Raw genomic sequence first — 24,166 nt, forward strand, 5'->3', positions numbered from 1 at the left:
GTTATTCTTCTTGCATATATGTTGTGTCAAGTTGATTGATGTCATTACTTTATGAAGAGGAAAATGGAGTAAGGTTGAAGACCTCTAAATTCTCTAGTCCACTGATTTTAGCTTTTCAGGCTGCAGTGTCGTGGCCTGTGTGGGGTTAGAAAAAGAATTGATTGAACCAATTGATTTTGAAAAAAAAAAAAGGTTCATTTATTAAATGATTAACAAAAATTAATTACAATTTATCAGAACATTCTCCCATTTTTTTTTTCATTTTTTAGTTAAGAAGTCACTCTCTAATTTACTGATTTCAGAATCCGAAGCTCCTTGTTTAATCCAGTGATATCGGTAGAGAATTCAAAGTTAGTTTATCAAACACCCATTTATATTGTTCATATGGAGAATTGAAGTTATTTTGGTGTCAACAGATTATACAAGGAAATGTTCTCAAGACTGATCTCCCCCTATATTGGTATCAAATCTCCTCCCCTCTCCTCTCACATTCAAGTTACATTGTATCGCCAACCAGCATTCAGATGTGCGATCATAATGTTCCAGAGGGAATTTGCAATGAGACCAGTTGCTAATTCCAGCGACACTCTATTGTCGTCTTGCTGCGAACACCCAATTGCTGGCTCGAGTCTTTTACCTCAAAGCTCCGGTTCCTCTGTGGTTAGAATTTACATGGCTAAACTACTTGAACAAAGATTCTGTGACAAGCAGAGTCTTGAGAATAGAGAAGTCAAATGGAAAAGGACATAAGCACTTCATCTTGCATAACATCTAATGTACTAACTATTTCAAGATATTGTTCAAGACAGTTCTAACACAACGAAGGAGCTTCCCATTTGTCTCTTGGGGTTTTAAACCAAGGAGGAGAAAGGAATAATTATGTTAATTTCGTCTTCTTTGACTTCACATGGGTCTTCTCGGGAGTTTCGGTATCCTCCTCTGAAGAGCTTTCAACAAGTTCATCGGGGACATCATTAGGAACATTATGTTTGGTGATGAATTCCTTCAATATGCTCATACTTTCCTCTTTCATTGAAATCAATTGCTCAGAAAGGGTACCCTTGTTTGCGTTGACAGAATATGTTTCTGATCCAAGGCGAAGTGTGGCTCTAACCCGAGGTCTCGGATCAGCCTCCATGAAAACCTTCAAATACTGCATTTTAATCAGCAAGGGTAATTTTTTTCTTTAGTTGGTCATATATACACAAGCATTTTCAGAGGGACTTAAATCCACAAACAATTAAAGATGAATTGACAACAATATTAACACGTTGACCCAAAACAGTTCTGTGTCCCAATTTGATATTTGAAAGGACCTTCTTTTACTTGATGAGTTCAAATTAGGGATCACAAGTTCTTCATCAATTCTGAGAAACTTTGTGCTTGTGAGAGCTGATACATTTGCATGTAGAAGCCGTAAATTTCAGGTGTTTTAAAAGAGCTATGAGCACTATCAGTGGGAACTATATTTATATACAGTCATAAAAAAAATAAAAATGAACCATCCCAATATTCTGCCTCAATCTTAATACTGCATTAGAGTATACTGTAGAAATATAATTTTTTAAAAAATAAAACCGAAATAAGATAATTAAGTTAAAGCCACCAGGGGAACGGTAGGCCTGCAACCCCACCAGGCCAAACTGGGTTTGGGCCCGACCCAATCCACCAACCAGGACGCACCAACCCGGCCCGACCATTCCAGGTTGGATTGAGATCCGGTTAGGCAATGAAACATCAAGTTCGGTTAGGCAATGAAACGTTCCTAGTGTTCCATAAGATTTTGTCCATGTTTCATGGTGCTAAATTTAGACTATTGGAGATGAAGTGACATCTATATATGTACATACATGGTCTAAATTTAGCAACATGAAACTCAGCCTCATGGAAACATATGTACCTGTGGTCCTGTACAATATATATCCATCTATATATATATATATATATATATATATGCACATGCAATATATACACTTTTTCCCCTACCGATAATTAGTCTCCCCTTATTCCAAAGAATGGAGTTCCTGTCTAAGTAGTACAGTTAAAAAAACTTATCCAGTGGACCAGTAACCAAACAAATATTTCATGCTATTTCCAATTGCAGCTTCTATTTTTGGTAGTCTTACCAACTAAAAAAAACAGAATAATAATAATAATTTCCAAGTAAAAAAAAGCTGGGTTTTGGTCTTAAGCAGAACCAAACACATGTAGTAAATGATTCAAATCAATAATAGCATCAATCATGAAACTCTACCACCAAAGATTTCCCAAAACCCATCCTGCAAACCACCAGACTTCCATGCAACCTAATATCCCGAGCCCTCTTTCCCATTAGTTCATTCCTCATCAAAATGTCACAACCCCAAAAACCCCATTCCATCATCATTTTACTCCTGCAAATTAAAAGCCCTTCCACTAAAACAGACAAGATACAACTTCCCACAAAAAGAATGAAAAGAGATGGAACCCCTAGGGGTTGGCTCAAGTGGTAAAGGCCTTGGTCTTAGTGGTATGCTCCTTCCAAGGTCCAAGGTTCGAATCCCATTAGGTGCAAACAATCTCTAGGAGCCATTGGACTAGGGTATTTTCAACGAGGTGCACTTGCGGGAAACTCCTCGCCGAGGGCTTGTGGGTTTGTGCACCCCCGGGATTAGTCGGGACACTGTTCCCGAATACCCAATGCCAATAAAAAAAATGGAAAGAGATGGAAAGATAACACATCAAACACACGACTTCCTCAACAATAGCAACTACCCATCTCTCCCAACACGAATGATTCAAATGATTGAGTCTGCTACAGCAAATGATTCAAATCAATAATAGCACAGCAAATGATTCAAGTCAACACAATAGTGGTTAGTTTCTCTAACAAAAGATCGAAAATGAAAATCATACCATCATGCAAACCATAAACCTTGAGGCTAAAAAGATAGCAGTATACCAATTAGCAAAGCTAGAGCAGAGGACAAACCAATATGGAGAAATACAACCAATGGTATTTTCTTTGTCAGCAGAGCCAAAGAAAAAGCGAAAACATCTAGGACTAACAAATATGCAAATGTACGCAAGAAAATAAGCATATACAGCCAGCAAAGCAGTAGGATTCAATGGAAAAAAAACGTGAAGGGAATGTAGTGAAAGCTAATTGGGATGCTGTCATTGATAAAAAAAAACTTATGGAAATGGGAGATATTAGCATCAATGTGCTCAAACTTAATGTATATGGTTCACCCAACTACAAGAGAAGCAAAAGGGAAATTTAAAACTGCGCACAAACAGTCCATATATGTGCAAAATAGTGATGAGCAGACCTAACAAAACCCAGGCACGATGTTTACTTGACCAAGATGTGCATACATAGAACAAGAAATTTAAACCAAACCACACCCTAGCAGAACATGGCAAAAAAAGCAACCAACCTCATTTCAATAAGGTTTGGAATTACTTCAATAAAACTAAGAAGAAAATTACTTTAAGTGCTCAGATCCATGAAAAATCGCATGCATACTTGTCTATGACTATAAGACAATATTGCTGTTAAATGACCAACACGTACAACACTTGACAGGCCAGGACCAAAAATCAGTGGAATACTGCACTATATTGTCCCCATAAATTCAAGTACTATGGGAAGGTTTGCCACCACCTCCAGAAATTAAGGATGGCATTCCATCCCAGAAATACTAGTATCGGTCTATTCCACCAGAAACACTAGTATAAACCAACAAAATCATTTTAAATAAAAATCGAATTGAAGGGGACAGAAAATCTGAACAGGATGTCGAAACCAGGAGCTTGAGGATCCAAGCCAAAGATGACGTAGAACTTCAAATCGGCATGCAAATGGAAGATCGAGCAGGTAAACTATGAGATCTAGCAAAATGCACACGGAAGAACGAAAAGAAAATGAAGAGAGAGAGAGAGAGAGAGAGAGTATGTTTAATTTCACCTACATATTGGACATTAATTTTTTTTTATAACCGTGGGCATCCGGGCCAACTTGCACGCACCTCGACTAATCCCATGAGGCCCTAAAGTTAACGACCAAGTAAACCTCCAGTGGCCCTAGGAGACTCGAACTAGTGACCATTGGGAGCAAACCAAGGCCGGACCAGCTGAGCTACCTCTCAGGGTTTACATATTGGACATTAATATACATCTTAAACCTGATAATTAAGATCAACCCGACCTTAGTCGGGTGAGTCGGGTCCTTGGCATTTCTGCACAAGCCTGGGGAACAGAACATTATAGGAACATGGTCACCAGTGAAAACCCATTTCAGTGTGTCATTCTGAACTCAAGTCATCAAGCCCCTTACAACTTCCATTCAGATGAAAACTCACTCAATTTATACGGACCATTACCATTTTAGTTACACTAACAAATAAAAGAAATAGTTACTAATCAAACAAAAAAGTAACGGAAGAAAATGAATCATGAATTCACTTATTTTCTCGGAAGCCAAGTCAATAGGAGGAGAAGGAGGAGGAGGAGGAGGAGACTTACACCGGGTATCACCGTAGGACTGGAGCTGGAGAAGTCTGGTGGTGAAGCGGGTCGGCAGATTTAGAGGGAAACAGTCCTTTTCCTGGTGCTAGGTTTTTTAGTGAAGAGTTTTGCCCCCACAATCTTCAATATACACCAATTCCACACTCCATATTTCATATTTTTTTAAATTTTTAAATTTTTTAATATTTTTTTAAAATTGTTTTTAAATTTATTCTTTTTAAATAATTTCAAATGTTCTATTCATTATTCATATAATAAATATTTGATAAAAAAAAATTAAAAAAAATATGGAGTGTGAAGAGGTTGTGAAGCGTTTACATTTGGGTAGTCAACATATCTCAACACTTTTTAAGTATTTTCGTACTATTGGAAATACTCCACATGCTAAACGCAATGAATCATCTTCGTACCAAAATCTTTCCAAAAATCACTATAATATTTATCACTATTATATATAAATAAAAAATAAAATCACTATAATATATAAATAAAAATAAAATCACTATAATATTTATCACTATAATATATAACTATAATATTTATCACTATTATATATAAATAAAAAATAAAATCACTATTATATATATAAAAATAAAATTACTATAATATTTATCACTATTATATATAAATTAAAAATAAAATCATTATAATATTTATCATTATTATATATAAAAATAAAATAAAATCACTACAATATTTATTAATATTATAAAATCACTATAATAAAATCACTATAATATTTATTACTAAAAATAAAATCACTATAATATTTATGGGACTCACACATTTTTCAACTACCTATCTAAAAGTCAACAATTCAACCTACTTCACACATCTAAACAACTCAAAATACTTTCAGTGGGACTCACAAACTCACTTTAATCTCTACTTATAACTATTTACAAACATTCTTAACACTTAGGTATTCTCACTACCCAAACGTAGCTGTTGAGTGAAAAACCAATTTCAATTGCATACCTTGTCTACTTAATAATCCCGATAATTCTATAATAAGGCACTAGCTAACCAAATGCTAGTGACTAGTCAAATTTTAGTTAATTAGCTTAAAAGTGGTTTGTATTGGAGTAATCAAAATTTTAAAACTCTATTTTTAAGCTACGGTAAATCTATCTCTCTTTTTAAATTTGGTCAGCTACTAGTTATCTTCAAAATAATATTTTACTCTACAAATATTCTTAATGGCTACTATTAAATAATTAGGTTGAGGAAAAAAAATAATTTTAAGTATAAATTAAATTATTAATTAATATATAGAGTGTATTTGTAAAATATAAAAAATAAAAAATTATTATTAAAATATCTAATATTATATTTTTATTTTTATTTTTATATGGATAGTTCATCGTGGATTAACCTCACTAATGGTTTTGGTTTTAGCCAAAACCTCAACTTTTAATCAAATTTTAGACTTGGCAATGACTAGACCATTGTCAATGTTCTAAGTTGATCAAATGCAAGCCATCCCGCCCAATATTTAAATTGAGTGGCCGTGCTTTCCGCTTTTTTAGGTCTTATTTAGTTACACAGATAAGATTATATGAAAGTTAGAAATATAATAAAATATTATTAGAATATAATATGTTAATATAAATTTTATTTTGAAATTTGAAAAAATAGAATTATTTATTGTATTTTGTGTGAAAATTTAAAAAAATTATAATGATGAGATGAGATGATTTGTATAGCCAAACAAAACCTAGTGGCCCTAGTACATTCTTTTATTTCTTTAATTTTGTTTATAATTGGAGCTCTATTGGGTTGAATCTGTGAGCTCTATTGAAACAATGAAATTTAACAAATGTGTTTAAGCAGGAAAATTGAATCAATTGATCATGTTTATGAGAGATGATGTTTTTATTTTTTATTTTATCACCGATATAATATATTTTAAGAATCAGTTAAAATGTGTCATATCGTGTAATTTAAAATAAAAATAAAAATAATTAAAGATAGAGTAAATTCTTCGGCAACTTGGATCACATCCCAAATACCAAGCAGGTTGGAAACACTGTAAATATTGTACAGCAGGCCGTGAAAGTAAAAGCTTTGTCTAAATTATTCATTGAGAAGACCATGTAATCCGATGGTTTTTAATTATCAGCTACAGTTGTTTTTAATTCATCTTGATCTATGCTACAAAAGTTCTGATCATAACGTTTATGAATAGCAGTGAATTGTTTGTAAATAGTAATGAAGTAGTTTGAGAATATTATAAAACAACTGTGTTTCCAAACAGACCTTAGATCAAGAGTGTTTTGATTTACAACCCAAGATCTTGCAAATTCTGCAGCAACTAATCCTGCTCACATTTTTTTGCTAATTCTTCAATGCATTTAACTATCCTAATTATCTTTCATGTTTCGAGGTGACCTGGATCTTTATGTGCAACCCAACCCAGTTTGAAGTACCCAAGCATTGATCAGCAGGTCCTGTTCAACAACAATTGTTCTGCTGATTGAACTATAGAGCATTACTGAAGTTCTTGTTTTTCATACTTTTTAGTGGCTGACGGTGACCCACTTGGGCGAACAGATAAAACTATACAGGACTGCATATTGTCAAGCGATATCTTTAACTTCTGCATCTAACTCACAAAGCAGAAAGATTTGTATAATAGCAAGATTTCACATACACATGTATGCTTCTCAATTTTCCTTATTTGCTCTGCTGCTTTATGTCCATCGAGGATAGGCATCTGTCAAACAAAAAAAAAAAAAAAAAATTGTATATGATTTAACTGAAAAAACTTGAAGACAAACCTTTCTTCCTGTTGAAAAGATGCCCTATACTTGAGACTTTCTTCCCACTCAAGAACAACTCCTTACTTTCTTGCTCTTCTGGTGGCTGTCCATGATTCCCAGGATCCAAATCAAGAGGTTCAGATCCTGTGGTGGTATATCTATTGTTAATTTATCATTTTTTTTATTTGTTTATCATTTTAAATTGAAACACTTTGCTATTTTCAAGTTTGATTAGTGTTGGTTATAAACCTCACGCATGGATCTAAGGGTTGGGCTAATGTATGTCTACATTTATGGCACATTTAGCATTTGTTACAAACATGATGATAATAAACCTCCATCAACAATTTTATCCAAGAAACTTCAGGAGACAAGCATTGGGAAACAAATTCCTAGTTTAGGTCAAGCAACTAAGATGCCATGTAGCCTCTACATCCATGAAGCCCCCACAACGTCCTTTCATTCAAGTACTCCCAAGAATGATTTAACACTGCTTCTACTTTCAAACACAATAATTCTTCAACCATTGAGAAATATATATAAAACTATTCACTGACCTATTTTTTGACAAGTTATTCACTGACATGGCTGATTAAGTGAATACAAACATTAGCCAAGGGTTCACTTCCATGTCTCCAAGAATGAAGTCAGTAACCTGAATCTAGTATATCAATCCCCACGTAAACATAAAACATCATCCCTAGATCCAAGTTTCTGGTCGTCCCAAAATATAAAGGAGCCCTACAGTCTACCATTTTCTCTAGTAATATCGAGAAAGCATCCTAAGAGTTATCATTAACTGCCGTCTCAATTTCATCATGGAGTACATTACTTACTATAGAATAGCCTCCATTACTTACTATAGAATAGCCCTACAGTCTACTGCATAAGGCAAAGATATCAGTGAATTGCCTCCTGATTCATGGTAAAAACCATATGAAAGGATGATGTAGTACTGCATATGTCTGACCAAAGGTATCACAAAGAATATATCCTTATCTATTTGCCTCCATGTAGCAACAAGCTTGTCCAGGCCAACACATCTTATGTAACGCCCTAATAGAAGACCCAAATCACATGGCCTATACTCTAAAAGGACTAGTCAATGATACAATTGAAGCCTTATTGAAATCTTATATAGAGCAATAATTTCTCATTCCCCAGCAATGTGAGATCCCATATATCACCTACCCTTATCCTTATCATATGGAAAATCACAATCTACCCTCATTAGATTTCCGACATCCTCGTCGGGTCAATCCATCGTAGGTGGCACGGCTCATATGGGATCCCATACACCACTTACCCTTATCTTTATCACATGGGGTATCACATCCTAGCTCTTATCTTGGTAGCAAGCAATATTAAGGCCAGTAGTAGCAAGCATTTCAGAATCCCTTCACTTAACGAAACCTACATAACTAATGTCTATGTCTTTTAGTTTCATTTTAAAGCTTGGTTTTGAGATTTTTGTAACCTCCAAGCTTTTGTTTTGTGCATGTATTCCTCAGCTAAAAGAGAGGTTAATCAATAAAATTGGGGCGATATCCTCTCATAAAAAAAGCTGGTCTGTATTTTTTCAGTAAGCATGTTCGGTTTCTCCCTTGTTCCTACATGTCATGCTCCAGCATATGAAAACAATTTGGCCAAATGCTATCTTTTTCTCATGATGAAAAGCAGTCTCATTCGAAAACTTCTCTAATCAGTTCGTTTATGCAAATTATGTTTTCATTGGCAGGGGTCCAAGGTTTAACAGAGGATCCATGCGTGTCAGTTTTATCGGTTCTCATTTCCCCATTTCAATGTTGGCAAATATACTCAAATCGCTTTTTCAACGATTATTGATAACACACGATTTAAGTCCGAAAATGCAGTGCGATTCTTCATTCAATAAACTATTTTCCACCAATCATTACAATCTCGAAACAAAAGCATGCACATTACATCAACTGTACTCGACAAAACCTTCACCCAAATGAACTTGGGTTGGCTCCTAGACCGGCAATTAAACCATGTAAGGAGATAGAGGGAGGGAGGGAGGAACCTCGCAGTTGAGGATGTCGTCGGAAGATTATTTCAGGGAGGTATTCTTCTTCATGGGGGCCGCGTACTACTTCTCTCTCTTCCCCCAAACCCCGTCTTCTCTGTCGCTCTGCATGTGAGGAGAGAAACTACGGGCTGGAGAAACCGCACTCAAAAATATTAAATAAAATTAAACATAGGAGAACTGGGGGCTTTGCTTCTGACTGTTAGTTAAAGAGAATAAGAGGCTCGAGGAGGAAGACGACTTTCCACTTTGGGCTTTTTATTGTTATTGAGCAGGAAGGAACTTGGGTTTGGGCTTCGTCTTGGGCTCCAGAATCATACAATTTCAATTAGAATTAAAGATTGACGAAAGCATATTAGATCATTCATATATACACATACATAAGGGACTGGCTGAGTATGGACTATATTCAGGGGTAACCGCTCAGCTCGCCAGAGCTTCGGAGACAGATAGGAAGGAAGCTAGGATTTCGGGGCAGAGAATCATCTCTCTTAACCGGAAAAGCTTCGAAAACTCAACCAAAATCGGGATAGTAAAAGATGGGGAATTTATTTGTGAAGAAGCCCAAGATCACGGAAGTGGATCGAGCGATTCTCTCTCTCAAGACCCAGCGACGCAAGCTCGGCCAGTATCAACAACAGGTTCCCCCCCCCCCCCCCAAAAAAAATTCCTTCATCTTCTTCTCTTTTTCCTTTCCCTTTCTAGTTTCTGACAGTAAATTTTTTGGGGAATTCTACGGGTTTCAATTGGTTTTTTGCATGTGAAATTGAGGAACTAACATATAAGAGTTAAGTAAAAAATTGATAAAAAAAATTGGAAAATATAATGAAAGCATAGTTATTTGTGTAAGAATAAGAGAAGTTGTAGAATATGCATTAATTTACTACTTTTCTTGTTGGGAAATAAGGGGAACAAGTTGCAGTTGTATTTAGAGAAAACTAGGATGGAAGTTATGATTCTCGGGAAGATGAACTTGACCTGATAGATTCATCAGCCTTACATTGATTAGGTCCAAGAAAAGTTTAAACATTTCGTTTCATCGGCTTTAGTTCCATCGCTCTTTATGTGATTCATTGATGGAAGCATTGTTACTACAACTATCCGTATTGTACTTATTTGTTCCCTAGATTAATCGGAACCAAAGAAGATTGGCTTGACATGTATTTAAAAGACGTGCGCTTTACTTGGATCAGACACATTCCTCGCCTTTGCTTCCACTTCACACTTGGGTTCGATGAGGCCTTTGCACTGACATGCATCTGGTGCTTTTAACAACATTGACTTGCATACCTAGGTTTTTGACCTTTTTTTCTTAATATAATCTTGTTCCTTAAGTCGGAAAAAAAAAAAAAAAAAAAAAAACAAAAAAAAACAAAAACAACACTGGCTTGCAGACATGCATGCATTAGCGTATGCATTTGAATGTATTTGTCTGAACTTTTAGCTCCTCCATTGCAGCTCCTACATATATGTATTTATTTATTTAAGTTTTTGGTGCTTTCATTGTGTGCTATTTTTTATACTTATCTAGCAGTTATTTATTTTGTCCAATTGGTTTTGTTCAATCAAACTGGCGTGGCAAATGAAATTATGCTGAACGTTGGAAAAATTTGCATTCATCTCTAGCTTAGTTTCAATTATGCTCCATTATTTTGTAAACCATCGATCGGTGAGAAATTAAGTATAGACTAGTGAAACATTCTACACTTGTTGCTGCAAGTTATATAGGAGTTAGATGTGACTTTTTTATTTTATGAGTAATAATCTTTTTCATCCTAATCCTTGCCATCCCCAATTACACATGGTGATGTGGCAAATTTCAAGCGGCTACCATTTAAGTGCTTAATAGACGAAACCACTTGAAACATGACACATTGCCAGGCGTGACTGGGATGACAGGATTTAGTATGAAGAGTAACATTCCTCTTATTTTTTAGTTATTTGTAAAGATTTTTGAACAATCTGGAAACTTCTAAAGGATCACTAATGAAAGTGTAGTTTAAACTCGTGTGCATATTCATCTGACAAATTGCTTATGCTGCTTCCTTTTGTGATCCACCCCTTTCAGCTTGATGCTGTCATTGAAGCAGAAAAGCAAGCAGCAAGAGACTTGATTCGTGAAAAGAAAAAGGACAGGGCCTTGTTAGCATTGAAGAAGAAAAAGGCACAAGAAGAATTATTGAAGCAAGTTGACGCCTGGCTTATTAATGTTGAGCAACAGGTAACTATACTAATCTGCATCTTACTTCTTCTATTCAAGATTTTTTTTTCCTTACTTCTTTCCTCAGCAATTGTTCGCCCAGGAGTTCTCCACTGATTCGGTCACTTTGCCAATGCGATAGAATGGGCTTGGATTTGGTTCTCCAACTTTAAACAAATGACTAGCTTTATGTTTTGCAGCTGCTCTTAAACTTGCTTTCAAGTTTTATGAGATTGTAAACTACTTTGAGAAAAAGAGATACTCAAACTTACATTCTGATTCAGTTGGCAGATATTGAACTGACAAGCAAGCAGAAAGCTGTTTTTGATAGTTTAAAGGCTGGTAATAATGCTATTAAAGCTATACAAAGTGAGATCAACCTGGAGGATGTCCAAAAATTAGTGGATGATACCGATGAAGCTAAAGCTTATCAAGATGTAAGCTTTAAACTGCATCTTTTATTTTTCTGTATCTTTATACCGCATGGTTGAGAACAGCATATTGCTTAATGTTGGGTCTGGTAACTCTAAACAGTACATATCACCGACAAATGAGAAACTTTTTCTGTCATCTCTATAGAGCATTAGTAATTGGTTTAGTTTCTTTTGCTGCTCCAGCATTGTTAGATTTAAGGACTGAATGTTTATATGGGTGAGGTTTTAAATCTAATTATTTTGGACTCTCTCTCTCTCTCTCTCTCTCCCTCCTTTGGGATAAAATTGTAGCGGCAACATCTTGGCAAGTCTTTGGTGCTTCTGTATACTGTTTATCATTACTTAGGTTAATTTTAGAAGCTTGAAAAGTAATTTAACCAGCAACATGATTGCATATGATACAGTGTCTCCTTTCTTTTTGCCTTCTTTGTTTCTTTTCTTTCCTTTGCACACATTTACATTTTCCCAACTTAATACCTCATATTCCTATTGTTTGGAAATTTAAACTCATTTCATATGCACTGCTGTGTTTCTTATGAAGGAAATTAATGCTATATTGGGGGAGAAATTATCAGCAGAAGATGAAGAAGAAGTTTTGGCAGAATTTGAGAACTTGGAAAGTCAGGTATGTATATTTTTCTATTCGGACAACAGGTCCATAATGTGCCTGAATTTGTTTATATTGATATAAACTATACAGTTAGATATATTTTTCTTCCTGAGTGTTCATCATTTTGGCCATTTCCAGTATAAAGTTGTGTGAATTCATGTCTTTGTTGCTGTTCAGAGGTTCTATTACACACTTCACTTTTTCGCCATGCTAAATCTGGTAGACTGCTGTTGAATTCGAGATCATTCGAGCATTGTATTGCGGCATTGTACTCATTTTACTGTGATATTACTGTGTAAAAGATTAGAAATGGCACTTGGTGCGTGTCCCAGATATTTGGATTCAATGACTGATGTAAATATTAGATTTTTCAATTGATGGCAAAGAGGCTTTCATGATTCATGCGGTGTCTTATGTAGATGCTGAAATGAGTGCTTTATAAGATTAAACAGTGGAATTATCTATTTGCGTTCTTTCCAATGAGTTTGGTTTCTGTAGTTGGTTTGTGCTGCCGGTTGAATTTATTTGAACTGATTTTATTTCTATTTGTAGCTTGAACTTTCATTTCCAGACTGTGTTTACTTTTGGTCTTTATTTTGTGATTTTTACTTTTCATGTTTGCATTGCCATTGCCCTTTCAAACCATAATTGTCTTATCTGAAAGAAAAAATCATCTTTGCTTGTTCAGATCATCCTTCAAGATCTGCCTGATGTTCCAAATTCAACACAATCTTCCGAAGAACACAACGAGAATCTGAACCTTCCAGATGTACCAACCAAAGCGCCAGTCGCACCTGAAGTGGTTGCAGATGATGCTGAAGTATCCACAAAGAGGAAAGGTCTCTCTCTCTCTCTCTCTCTCCCCCCCCCCCCCGGGGGCTCTCTCTCTCTCTCTCTATATATATATATATAGAGAGAGAGAGAGAGAGAGACATACACACATTTTCTAACTACAAATGCTTTATGTTTTTGAAACGCAGTCTTGGAGGAACCATTGCCAGCTTGATTGGGAAAACATGGAATTGACGTTGATATTGCCATCATGTCAAGTTGTTTGCCTACTTCAATGAACCATCTCCCTGTGCATCTATGCATCTGGTACTTTCCCCTTTTTTTTTTTTCATTTTCTTGGGGGGGGGGGGGGGGGGGGGGGGGGGGGGGGGGGGGGGGGGGGGGGGGGGGGGGGGGGGTGTATGGATTCTTGCAATTGCGTAAGATTTTAATTTGGATTTCTTCAGCACAAACATTGGATTGTACAGATTTATATCTTGACAACGTTCTTCATATATATAAATGATCAATGAGTACCTGATCATTTAAACTCATTCATGTTTCTTTGTTTTTCAAATTTGCCATGATCAGCCTATTTGCCATTTACGTTTGAACACAAATTACAATATGTAACACTGCTAATAATGGATGGAATGGAACAGTAGAAATAGATAGGAAAATTGGTAATGCTTTCTTCTAGGGAACGCGCCTCCAGACTGAGAGATGAGAAAATAGGGTTTTTTTATTAATGATTTCAGATGATTTCGATAGAGCTTCCTGCTTCTTACATATAGTCTGTAGATTTCCACCCACCTATGGGCCTATACTAATAACATAATAAAATTGAAATGAGAACTACACTAAGGGCCTAAGCCCATTAACTATTGCAACCAAAAGGTCCAGTAAAATAATCTAAGGCCTAACACACAAGGGTTAAAAGAAGTAAAAGGATAAAAGGATAAATGCAGTCCATGGTTTGAATTGAGCCCACGTTACTTGGCTTGGTACACAATAGATGATGGAAACCTTTATCGGGACACTTGAGGAAATAATCGCTGCCTTTTGTTACATTGCCAACTGGTTTCTGATTGAAAAGATGCTGATATTTTTTTTGGAAAACAAGTAGTTCCACGCTAACCAGTAACCACAATCTGGCTCTGTCGACCACTATAAAACATTTAAATGGGAGAGACAAATCCTTAACAACAAAAAGAGAAATCCAAAGGGTCTAGGGTTCAAAGGTTTCACCATTCCTGCCGAAAAAGTGATGACAAGAAAAGTAAGTAAGATGACTCCAAATCCAGTTGGAAAAAGTCTTTCATCGAGAGTTGATTAGCCATTGCAACCACTTCTTTGTTTTTACTTTTATTTTTCTTTAAATCCAAATCCAAATCCAGTATCTGATGAACTGGGTTATTTCTCATGCCTTTTTGGTCTAAGATGATAAAGATTTGTATAGGATAAAACCCGAAAGAATGTCCCAATTGAATGTAGGTAAGGTAAAAAATGACTAAGTTCCCAGAACTCCTTTTAGCACATACGCACCAACTTCTCAAAATATCATATAACAAAAATACCTGATACAAGCTTCTTTCTTTGGCCAGACATAGATGGTTAATATCAAATATCTGAAATTGTTCGGTGTAAAACTTGTGACTATATACACAATTCACAGGTCCACATGTAAAAGTTCCCCAGAGTTTGAGCTCAGGTTGGATGAAATCAAGGGTGATTGGCTAAAAAATCTTGATAGGATTAGTCGTGCTATATTCTCAGCCGCAACAGCACTTGTCTCCATCGTGCTAGCTGCATTCTCAAAAGCATTCACATAGTACAAATGCCGACCATCCAAGATAAATGGTGCAAATACTTCAGGAGCACTGTAGTGAGGGTAAGCACCCCAATCAATCCGAATTGTCTCCTGTCTCACACTGGCATGCAGCAATAAACAGTTAGTATCGAAACAAAAATAAAAAATCGAAAACATCATGTAAAGATCATTTAACTTCTCCACTACATCTTTCTAGAATGTAATTAGGTGCTTCTTTTGTATACTTCCTGTATACACGGGTTTCGCCTATTTCATTCAATGAATAAAAGTGTCTTTCTTGCTTATCAAAAAAAAAAAAAAAACTGCATCTCTTCCATTGGTACCATAGATGGTTTATAAAGATCCAAATCTTTAAGTCAGTATCAAGAGTTGACGCAATTTCCTTCCTAAATTATCGATTAGGTACTTTGCTAACTAGAAGCAAGAAAATTGACAGAAGTTAACTTCTGACATCCCTACGTGTCAAGAAAGAAACCCAGATCCTCTGAAAATTTCTAATTTTAGCAACTTTGTTAAGCATAAGTGGGTAACTTCTGTATTGGATCACATGGACTCAAAAATTGACACAAATCGAAGTATGCTATAAAACACCCATATGTTAGATGTTACCTAAAGATGCTATCCAGTAACATATCTGCCATGGGTTGACGGGAAAATATCTTGTAAGTCATATCTTTCTCACCATGTTGCCTTAGAACTGAAATGCTTGAGAATGGAAGGTCAGAATCCTCTATCGTGCCTACCAGTTCTGGGATTTCTGATACAGCATTTAGGCCAAAATATGCCTTTCCACAGAAATACATCCAAGATAATGGGGTAAGTACTTGAATCACGGATCATACCAAAAAAAGGGATGATAAAAAAAATTAGCAATTGTTAGGATACTCACAGGATTTAAAAGGCCCCTCACAAAAGTTGCATGGGTGTGCTGTAATTCTCTCTTAGGAATTGAAATTTGAGGGGCAAATTGAATATTCAGCTCATCCATAGGTGTAGCAACCACCGTAACTTCACATGTGTAACTATTCCCTATTGTGGAGTTAAGCTCATAATATTTTCCCAGATAAGAGATAGATTCTATTTCTTCATGGAGGTGCAATGCAGCATCTGAGCGATTAATTAATCCAGCAGCCATCTGCCAATTTCCTCCTTCGATGGCCCACAACCCTCCACCAGATCCTGCCAATGAAACTGCACCAGCAAGTCCACTGATAGAGACACTCTGCCCATAATTTATTCTTGTGATGACCTGAGTAAATTAAGATAATTCTGAACTGTAATCGATGTTGAAAAATCTAAGTTCTCCAGTTTAAAGTCAACTTTTCAATCTAAAGTATACAATTATAACCAAAACCGACACCTTTCATTATTTTGAGAAGAAGTAAGATGCTAAGATACTCCGTGCAAGGAATACAAAAAGGATGCCTCTCCTTCAATATAAGATCTTAAGTGTTTGGAGAATGGTATTGCTTCTGGCCTGTTAAATAGTTCAAAGAGCACATACAAGTCCCTCTACCACATCATCTCAAATTCCTATGGCACCTTCTCACGATAGACACTATACCTGCTAGTTTTCTTCACGTATTTCTGAGCTATCAGAGCTGAACATTTTATTATTTCACAACAAATGTAAGCAGAATAATTTTTTACGAAATTGCTCTTTTATTTTTAAGAACTTCTAGTTTCTTAAATAATCCATCTCAAAATCTTCACTTCACCTATACTCAACCTGTAAATATGTTCACTGGTTGTCCAGTAATGTTCATAAGTCGTTCAAAAACTCCCTTTTTTTTTTTATCAACGTCTAAAGGTTCTCATCGTACAATACAATTGTTCTGAATGTGAGCATGTAAAAGTTCCCGAAATCAGTCCAAAAATACCAAAGTCAACCAATGCGCAGAAAGAATAATGCGAGAGACATTGAAGAAAAATAGTGAACGTTCTTACAGTGGCAAGCTCTTCTATCAATAGGGGAGAAAACCCCGAATCAATCATTTCCTCCAGCAGAGTCCGGGTCGTGAGATTGTACAAACCCGCCCATTTTAGCATCCCATCCACAGTCTCAAAAACTGGTCTGGATTCAGAGCTTTCATAGTACTTCAAGAACTTGTCCACGGTACCCTACATCACGAACATACACAACAGAAGACTAGCTTTATGAACGTTCGGTAAGTTTTTTTTTTTTTTTTTGGTCATTTAATTAATCAAAAACGACGAAGTAGCCCACCAATTCAATACTTGCTTGTCCAGCAATTGGAAATAAAAAGTGGTTTTTCTCTCCTCTGAGCAAGAATCGGAGCAAGAGAACAAACAAAAACTCACTGAAATTTTTCAATCTTTGTACAAAAAGGAACTTCCATCTTTTCCTCCCTTTTTTTCCCATAAAACAAACCAAAAGTCAGAAACAGAAAGCGGGTGAGTTAAAAAAAGAAAAGAAAAAAAGACCTCGATGAAGCTCTCCATTCTAAGGAGTGAAAACCCGTAGCGCAGGAACATGAGCACCGAATTGGCGAGCGAGACGATCTTGTCAACGAATGGGAGCTTGGAACTAAAGCTTAAAGTTTTGAACACGAAATTCTTGCCGTCCCAAATTCCGAGAGAGAAAGAATCCGAAGAAGAGGGCTTCTTAATATTCAACCCGAGGGACTTAGTGTAGTTCAAGGCGTGGAAATTCTTGGGGTGGAGAATGGAGGCACCGGCCTCGAAGGTCTGGCCGGAGACGTTGACAGTGGCCATGCGGCCCCCGACGATGCCGTTACGCTCAAAGATTCGGATAGAGAAGGGGTGGGAGGAGTAGTGACGGAGGAAGTGAGCGACGGAGGAACCGCCGATTCCGCTGCCGACGATGCAGATAGTAGGCGGATCATTTGGAGCTGGTATAGGGGATGGGAGAAGGGATTGAGGTAGGGAGGAAAGTGATGGACAGAGGAGGAGGAAGGTGAAAAGGGAGAGGGCGAGCGGTGACAGCATGTTGTTCCTTTGCAGCCGATGATCTCTACTCTCGAAGTCGTCTCCTCCTTCCTCGTCGCTGTTTGGTGCCGAAAGACTATTTTTTTTTTTTTTTTGACCTTGTATACGATCAATTATCATGGAGTGTCGGAGTCACCTTCCAGTAAGACGTCATCTTATTAAAATATATATATATATATATATATATATAAATATATATTCATACAAATAATATTTGGGATGAAAATATCATATCCTATAAATTTCGAGATTAGTTAGAAGAATATTAGTTTAATTATCAATCAGTTATTTAAATAAAATTATCTAAAACACTGACAGAAAATGATACAATATTTGTTGAAAACAATGTTTCAACTTTCAATCCTTTTTCCATTTCTTTCTTCACAGTTGTTATCGTTTAAGCTTTAGCATCGGTATATCATCTTCTTATGAAAATTTCTATTTTCAATTTATTTATTCCAAAAATTAAGTCTTTGAATTATGTTATACACATTTTGCTATTTTTATTAAAATTAAAATAATATTTAGAAAATAAAAAAGAAATATCGGTTAATCCTTCCCTTTCTAATTTTTCAAGATTTGCTTCAAAGAACTAATGAATAAAAAACGATTTTGAAGGTCCAAGAGGGCAACTGGTCTGTTAAGTAATGTTATATATCACACCCTTATCTCACTTTCATTTTAATATGTAATATGTAACATATTTATAATCATTAGAATCATCTAATGGTGATAAATATAACACATCTTAGATAGTGAGATTGTAGTATGGTATATAAAATTTTCTTTTTTCTAAAGCAATGAATGAACTTTGTTGGGATCCCTGGCGGGTGATATATTTTATATAACCCGGGGTGCTTGCTTGGTAAATGCTTCTTGTCATCCATAACAGTCTGCAATCTAAGCTCTCTGAGCACTTCGTATCAGAATAAGATTAAGATAAATACATAGGAGATTGACTCCATATTTATGTAATCTGAACTTGGCAACATTGGGGAGCACTAAATGACAGGCAGTACAGATGAACAAGTTCAATGTAGGGGTTTGCCTTCAAACTTGCCTGACTATACAATGAATCAGAGCCATGGCTGCACAGCATCGTTTAAATCCTTTGTCCGGTAAATTAATGCCCACAAATGTCCTAGTATAATTTTTATCCTGTCAAATGGAAATATGGCACCATACCTCAAGAGTGCTCATTCATTTGGTAACTTGAGAAACAGGAAATGACATCACATTTTGATATTATCAATGTAGCATCAATCGAATTGAGCAGAACAGCTTCGCCTCAACAACTTCAAACCAAACTCAAAAGACTCAAACTTATAACTCAGCTAGTCCATTTGCTTTTATCCCAAAAGCCCAAAGATTGAGCAAGGTTTAGCATCCAAGAGCAGAACCAAAACTATGATCTCTTCTGTTCTCATAATCTACCTGCTTTTATTTCCCATACACCTTCTGTTAGAAATGATAGGAAGTAATCAGAGGTAGGAGATGTAGTAGAGGACTGAAAAATAGAGAATTGGTGCATATGCGCAGGATATCATCTTAACTTGTGAGCCTTTCTGCACCCTTCTGCACTTTCAAAAAAATTTGAACAAGTGCCTCTAGGGAACAGAATAATTGGACATCATTTCTTGATAAATTCAGGAAACGTGATTACAAAACACCAGGCAGTGAAATATTTACTTTAATTATAGACTCTAACCTATATCGCGAATAAATTGTCAACAGTTTCTCAAATGGATACAAAAACTGTTGCCAGCTTCCCAAAACTTGTTCCAAAGAAATATATAAAAAAAAAATCAAAAATAAAAAATAAAATTTACCATCAAACCAGAATTAAGAAATCTTATATGTGTAACTATAAGCAGTAACAACTTTTTATTTTCCCTAATAAAATTCTGAATTTCACACACCACTCTTTAACTCATTAATTGTCAAGCATCTTCGCATTTCAATCCTACCAAGTGAACTTGCATCAACTATGGCTACACAGATCAAGATAGAATGTAAGGCTTGTGAGTGATGAAGCTTTAAGGAAAGCCGACTCTAATCGTCCTGCAGTCAAGATAAGATAACCTAGCTTGAGCTCAGAAAAAAAACTATTCCCATCCACACAAAGCCACACCCACTTTGTCCTTTCAGTACCCCAACAATAGCATACAAGTGTACTTTAGAAATAGACAAACTGCTTTTAAGTACTTATAATATCGAGTGGTCAACTAGTACCACAATAGTACTCATCCTCTCTAGATTAGGAAGATATGTCCTCAGAGGTCCTGCATCAGCAGATCCCATTCATGTAAGTAAGAAAATCATCAGAGTGAAAGGGGCAACAGGTAGCAAGATGCAGCAGAGAAGTTGTCATTGAAAAAGAGGTGATTTGCGGCATATAATTTTAAAGTTTGTCTAAAAAGTCTGATTTGTATAGCCTTCACAAATTCAAGATCTTGCATCATGTCAAAAGTCTAACTACATAAGCCAACTGTGTATATGTCCATACTACCTCTGCTACTCATAAAATCCTTCTCAAGTCTTTGTGATTGAATATGTCCACGTCATTTTAGGATATAAAAGAATATTCAAGAGAAACCACCATGAAAAAGCCCTTTTTTACAAGTAACCACCATGAAAAGCTTTATGGACCATGAAGCAAATTTTGCATGAAAAAAATAGGATTCTTGAGATCAAGTACTCTATATAAAAAAACTATACTTGGACAAGAAGACAATATCAATTACTGAGAGAGAAATAAAATAAAATGAGAGGTCCGCAACATAATTATTCATCTAAGAGGAAAGCCAAACCTTGGTGAAGACAAACAAGTTGAGTTGTTTGGGAAGCCTGCAAACACGTTTGAGTATGACCGAGTCAAATATGAAAAGTTGGCGATTGGAGGTAGTGCAGGCACTTGTTCACCCTTCTTCAGCAGCTCTTGCAAGTCAAGTCTCTGCAAGGTCAAGACTGCCCTGGTTTCCTTCCAAATGAAGGCAAGAAGACCATTTTGAAATGCAAAGAGGGAACCGGGCTTTGCACCGGGATACCTGAATCCATAACCATTTGCAATACCCTCTCCCATAAAAGCATGCTTTAGATTCACAGGAATAGAATCTACATCGGAATCGAAAGGAAATGGATCCGGTGAAGGCTCGTCTACATTCACTATAAACATTGCTGAGCCATTAGGATGCAGAACGTAGTGGGTGCCTTCCAATATTTTGGTTGCGATAAGATGCCGCTGCCCTTGGGACTCCTCATAAGAGAGCAGTAGAAAGAAGAGTGCCTTACCAGGTTTGTCTTCTGTAGGCCTCCCAGGAGGCCAACCAAAAGTCCCTCCCCATAAACCAGCATATTCATGGTCAGCAGTTGGAGCTCGCATGGGCAACTTGTAGAGGGCAAACCGACTTTCATGCATGTTTGGCCATGCTCGATAAGAAGATAACTTGATAGTGGATGCATGTAATGCAAGTCTTATTGCATCACCTGACGTAAAAAACTCATGAAGTTGTGCATGCTTATTCCCGCCGCTTGAAGAACCATTCTTTGAAATTGCATTCCCAACATTAATTGAGCTGGACCTCCCCAGGAACTGTTTAAGGCTATTCTTAAAGTAGCCACGAAGAGTTTTTCTCTTGGCACATTGTACGTGACCATCATCATCGCAATTAAGGGAATTGCTAAAACCACTTGGACGATCAAGACTCTTTCTAATCTGGCTCAATTCCGACTGGGTAGGATCAGATGGCAGTTCAGGAATTGCCTTCCAGTCAATTTGACGACCACCGAACTTATACATTTCGATAAGCAGTGATCTCCGTTCCAATAAGAATGCCAGATCTTTCTGAAAGTTATCTTCATCATCTCTTAACCCTGGAAATAGTGGCCCATTTGCAGAATCCGGAACCTTTTGACGAACTTGGCTGGTAGCAACATTCAGCAATTTTCTTCTATCACAAAAAGCCAGTCGACCAAATGGCAACTTCGCCTCATTCGGTCCAAGCACCCTTTGAGACCTTGAAATTCCAATATTTGACCTACAAACTTTTCTTAGATCCTTATCTGAATGGAGAGCAAAGCTCTTGCTATGCAACAATTTACCCTCATTTTCTTCTTGCAATGCCTCCACCTCAAGCAATAGCACATTGCAAGTCCTCTCAATAGGTTTGACTGAACCAGGATAAAAATAGTCATTTCCCTTCTCCCTTCCATGGAGGAAAAATGTGGCGGAACCATCATAATTACCAAGAACTTCAAACACAGGCGCCCATAGGATGGGACCATCCTCAATGCCTAATGGACCAAGCTCTTGTGGGATTATCCGGCATCCAACAACTGAAACAAAACCAGGCATGACATAGACCACGTTGCCAAGCTCGGGGTTCTGATGAACCCAAATTCCAATCAATGGATGAATACAAATGAGGAAGCGGCAAAGTGCCACGTAGGACGAGACACCCTTTCGCCACTCGATGAGGTCTCTATGGGGCACGACCCCTATCATTTCACATTGGGTGAGCCAGACCTTTTCAGAGGCCACGAGGGCGCACAGACTCCGGCAGCATAAACTGAGATTACATAGATCCCCCGGCGAGAGGGACCGGGATACTACGGCAAACACATCATCCGGCAGAGCAAGGAGAAAGCTCGAGCCACAGGGTTCAGACAACATTATAATTTGACTAACAATTGGTGGATATTTGATCAGAGTTCGATGTTCTTCACTGCCTAAATTGCATAATTCACTACAGGCACAACCCAATCCCAGATCTTTAGGTGAAGAGAAAACAGACAATCAGCAGAATTGAAATAAGCATTGAAACTCCTCGATACCCACTCTTATTTTTAATTCAGCAAGAAAAAAATGAACAGAATCAGACCTGGAACCGAACTGGGCTTGCCTCAGACTCCTCAATCATTGCTTCTAAGAAGCATAAACAAAGTAATACAGACCAAATATGAAATAGGTTTGTCAAAGATTCTCCAAAACTCAATTGGGTTTGTTCCAAAATCTAAAAAACTCAAATCGGTTCCATCCATCAGACCTGCAATGGACGACACTCGAGAGATAGGTCACAGTTCACCCGGCGGGGGGTGAAAATGTGGAGACTAATGAGAAACTGAGATGAGGTCAAGTCAACACCACTCAATCGAAGTTCAAAGGCATAATTAATGGCGGAGGAGAAGAAATAGGAAGACGAGTCGAAGAGAGCTTTGGTATTATCAGTGTGGGGTCGTCTGCTCTCCCTCTCGTGTCCGTCTCTCTCTGCCAGCCAACCAATATTGAAAGATATTGAGCTTAAAGTAGAAGCCAAGCCCCAAAAGTCCAAATACTCCCCGCCAAGCCTACCTAAAAAACATGGAAAGAGAGAAAAGGAGAGGGAGAAAGATGCCGAAAAGTCCAAAAAGCCATCACATTATTCTCATCCTGCAGTCCAAGGGTTCTTTAGACTCTGTGGAATTTAGCATTTGTTTTCTTATTATCTTAAGCGGGCCATCTATCTTGCATGATTGGCCTGTGGACATCTGGTACAGCCACAATTTTTTTTGAAAAAAAAAAAATTAAATAAAATATTGGACTGCTTGGATGCTATTAATTTAAACATAATTTTTCTTTTTTTTTTTAATTAAAAAAATTAAAAATAAATCACAAATATAAGAAGAGAAGGTGTAATACATAATATAAAAGAGATAAATATTTTAACCATAAATTAATTTTATAAAAATAAATTCCAAGCTCACAATCGAAAACAGTTCTCAAAATGATATCAGCAAAAAATTCTCAATTCCTCTTGTTCTCTACAGTTGTACTCGTTTTGAGCTAGGCTTAAATATTCAAAATTCAAGAGCCTCACCAAACTAGGTCGATCAAATTTGATTCATATATCATTTTAGAGTAATATTATATATTATATTCGTATCTTACTAAATAAGATATGGCACATTCATTACTATTAAATGATAAAAAATATTAAATAAATTATTATTTAATAGTGATAAATCTATCATATCTTACTTAATAAAATGAAAAT

The 24,166-nt window shown here is 36.6% G+C and overlaps 3 protein-coding genes and 1 long non-coding RNA gene across 6 annotated transcripts; 1 reads left to right on the top strand and 3 right to left on the bottom strand.

The window, feature by feature from the left end:
• Positions 1–735: 735 nt before the first annotated feature.
• LOC121250134 lies at positions 736–4,604 on the bottom strand. Its single transcript, XR_005937718.1, has 2 exons — positions 4,507–4,604; positions 736–1,153 (listed from the first exon to the last, which is right to left on the bottom strand). It is a non-coding gene; the product is annotated as an uncharacterized LOC121250134 (long non-coding RNA).
• Positions 4,605–9,398: 4,794 nt separating this feature from the next.
• Positions 9,399–13,577, top strand: LOC121250133 (vacuolar protein sorting-associated protein 20 homolog 2-like). The gene is made up of 6 exons (XM_041149076.1): positions 9,399–9,959; positions 11,387–11,539; positions 11,803–11,955; positions 12,494–12,577; positions 13,251–13,401; positions 13,543–13,577. The coding sequence occupies exons 1-6, from the start codon at positions 9,858–9,860 to the stop codon at positions 13,566–13,568; spliced, it is 669 nt and encodes a 222-aa protein (XP_041005010.1). The 5' UTR covers positions 9,399–9,857; the 3' UTR covers positions 13,569–13,577.
• Positions 13,578–14,828: 1,251 nt separating this feature from the next.
• LOC121250132 (farnesylcysteine lyase) lies at positions 14,829–18,273 on the bottom strand. The gene is made up of 5 exons (XM_041149074.1): positions 17,610–18,273; positions 17,112–17,285; positions 16,054–16,413; positions 15,774–15,949; positions 14,829–15,264 (listed from the first exon to the last, which is right to left on the bottom strand). Exons 1-5 carry the CDS (start codon positions 18,252–18,254, stop codon positions 15,003–15,005), a joined length of 1,617 nt encoding a protein of 538 aa, XP_041005008.1. The 5' UTR covers positions 18,255–18,273; the 3' UTR covers positions 14,829–15,002.
• A 1,215-nt stretch (positions 18,274–19,488) lies between these two features.
• On the bottom strand, positions 19,489–23,502 carry LOC121250131 (F-box protein At5g39450). Of its 3 annotated transcripts, none has more exons than XM_041149071.1 (2): positions 20,945–23,500; positions 19,489–19,589 (listed from the first exon to the last, which is right to left on the bottom strand). In XM_041149071.1, exons 1-2 carry the CDS (start codon positions 22,804–22,806, stop codon positions 19,565–19,567), a joined length of 1,887 nt encoding a protein of 628 aa, XP_041005005.1. In that variant the 5' UTR covers positions 22,807–23,500; the 3' UTR covers positions 19,489–19,564. The 3 variants fall into 3 exon arrangements, with proteins under 3 accessions (XP_041005005.1, XP_041005007.1, XP_041005006.1); XM_041149073.1 differs by lacking the exon at positions 19,489–19,589 and adding an exon at positions 19,678–20,195 and having other exon boundaries at positions 20,945–23,502; XM_041149072.1 differs by lacking the exon at positions 19,489–19,589 and adding an exon at positions 19,678–20,416 and having other exon boundaries at positions 20,945–23,502.
• Positions 23,503–24,166: the final 664 nt, after the last annotated feature.

Source organism: Juglans microcarpa x Juglans regia, chromosome 2D (genome assembly GCF_004785595.1).
Source record: "Juglans microcarpa x Juglans regia isolate MS1-56 chromosome 2D, Jm3101_v1.0, whole genome shotgun sequence".
Lineage (NCBI taxonomy): Eukaryota > Viridiplantae > Streptophyta > Magnoliopsida > Fagales > Juglandaceae > Juglans > Juglans microcarpa x Juglans regia.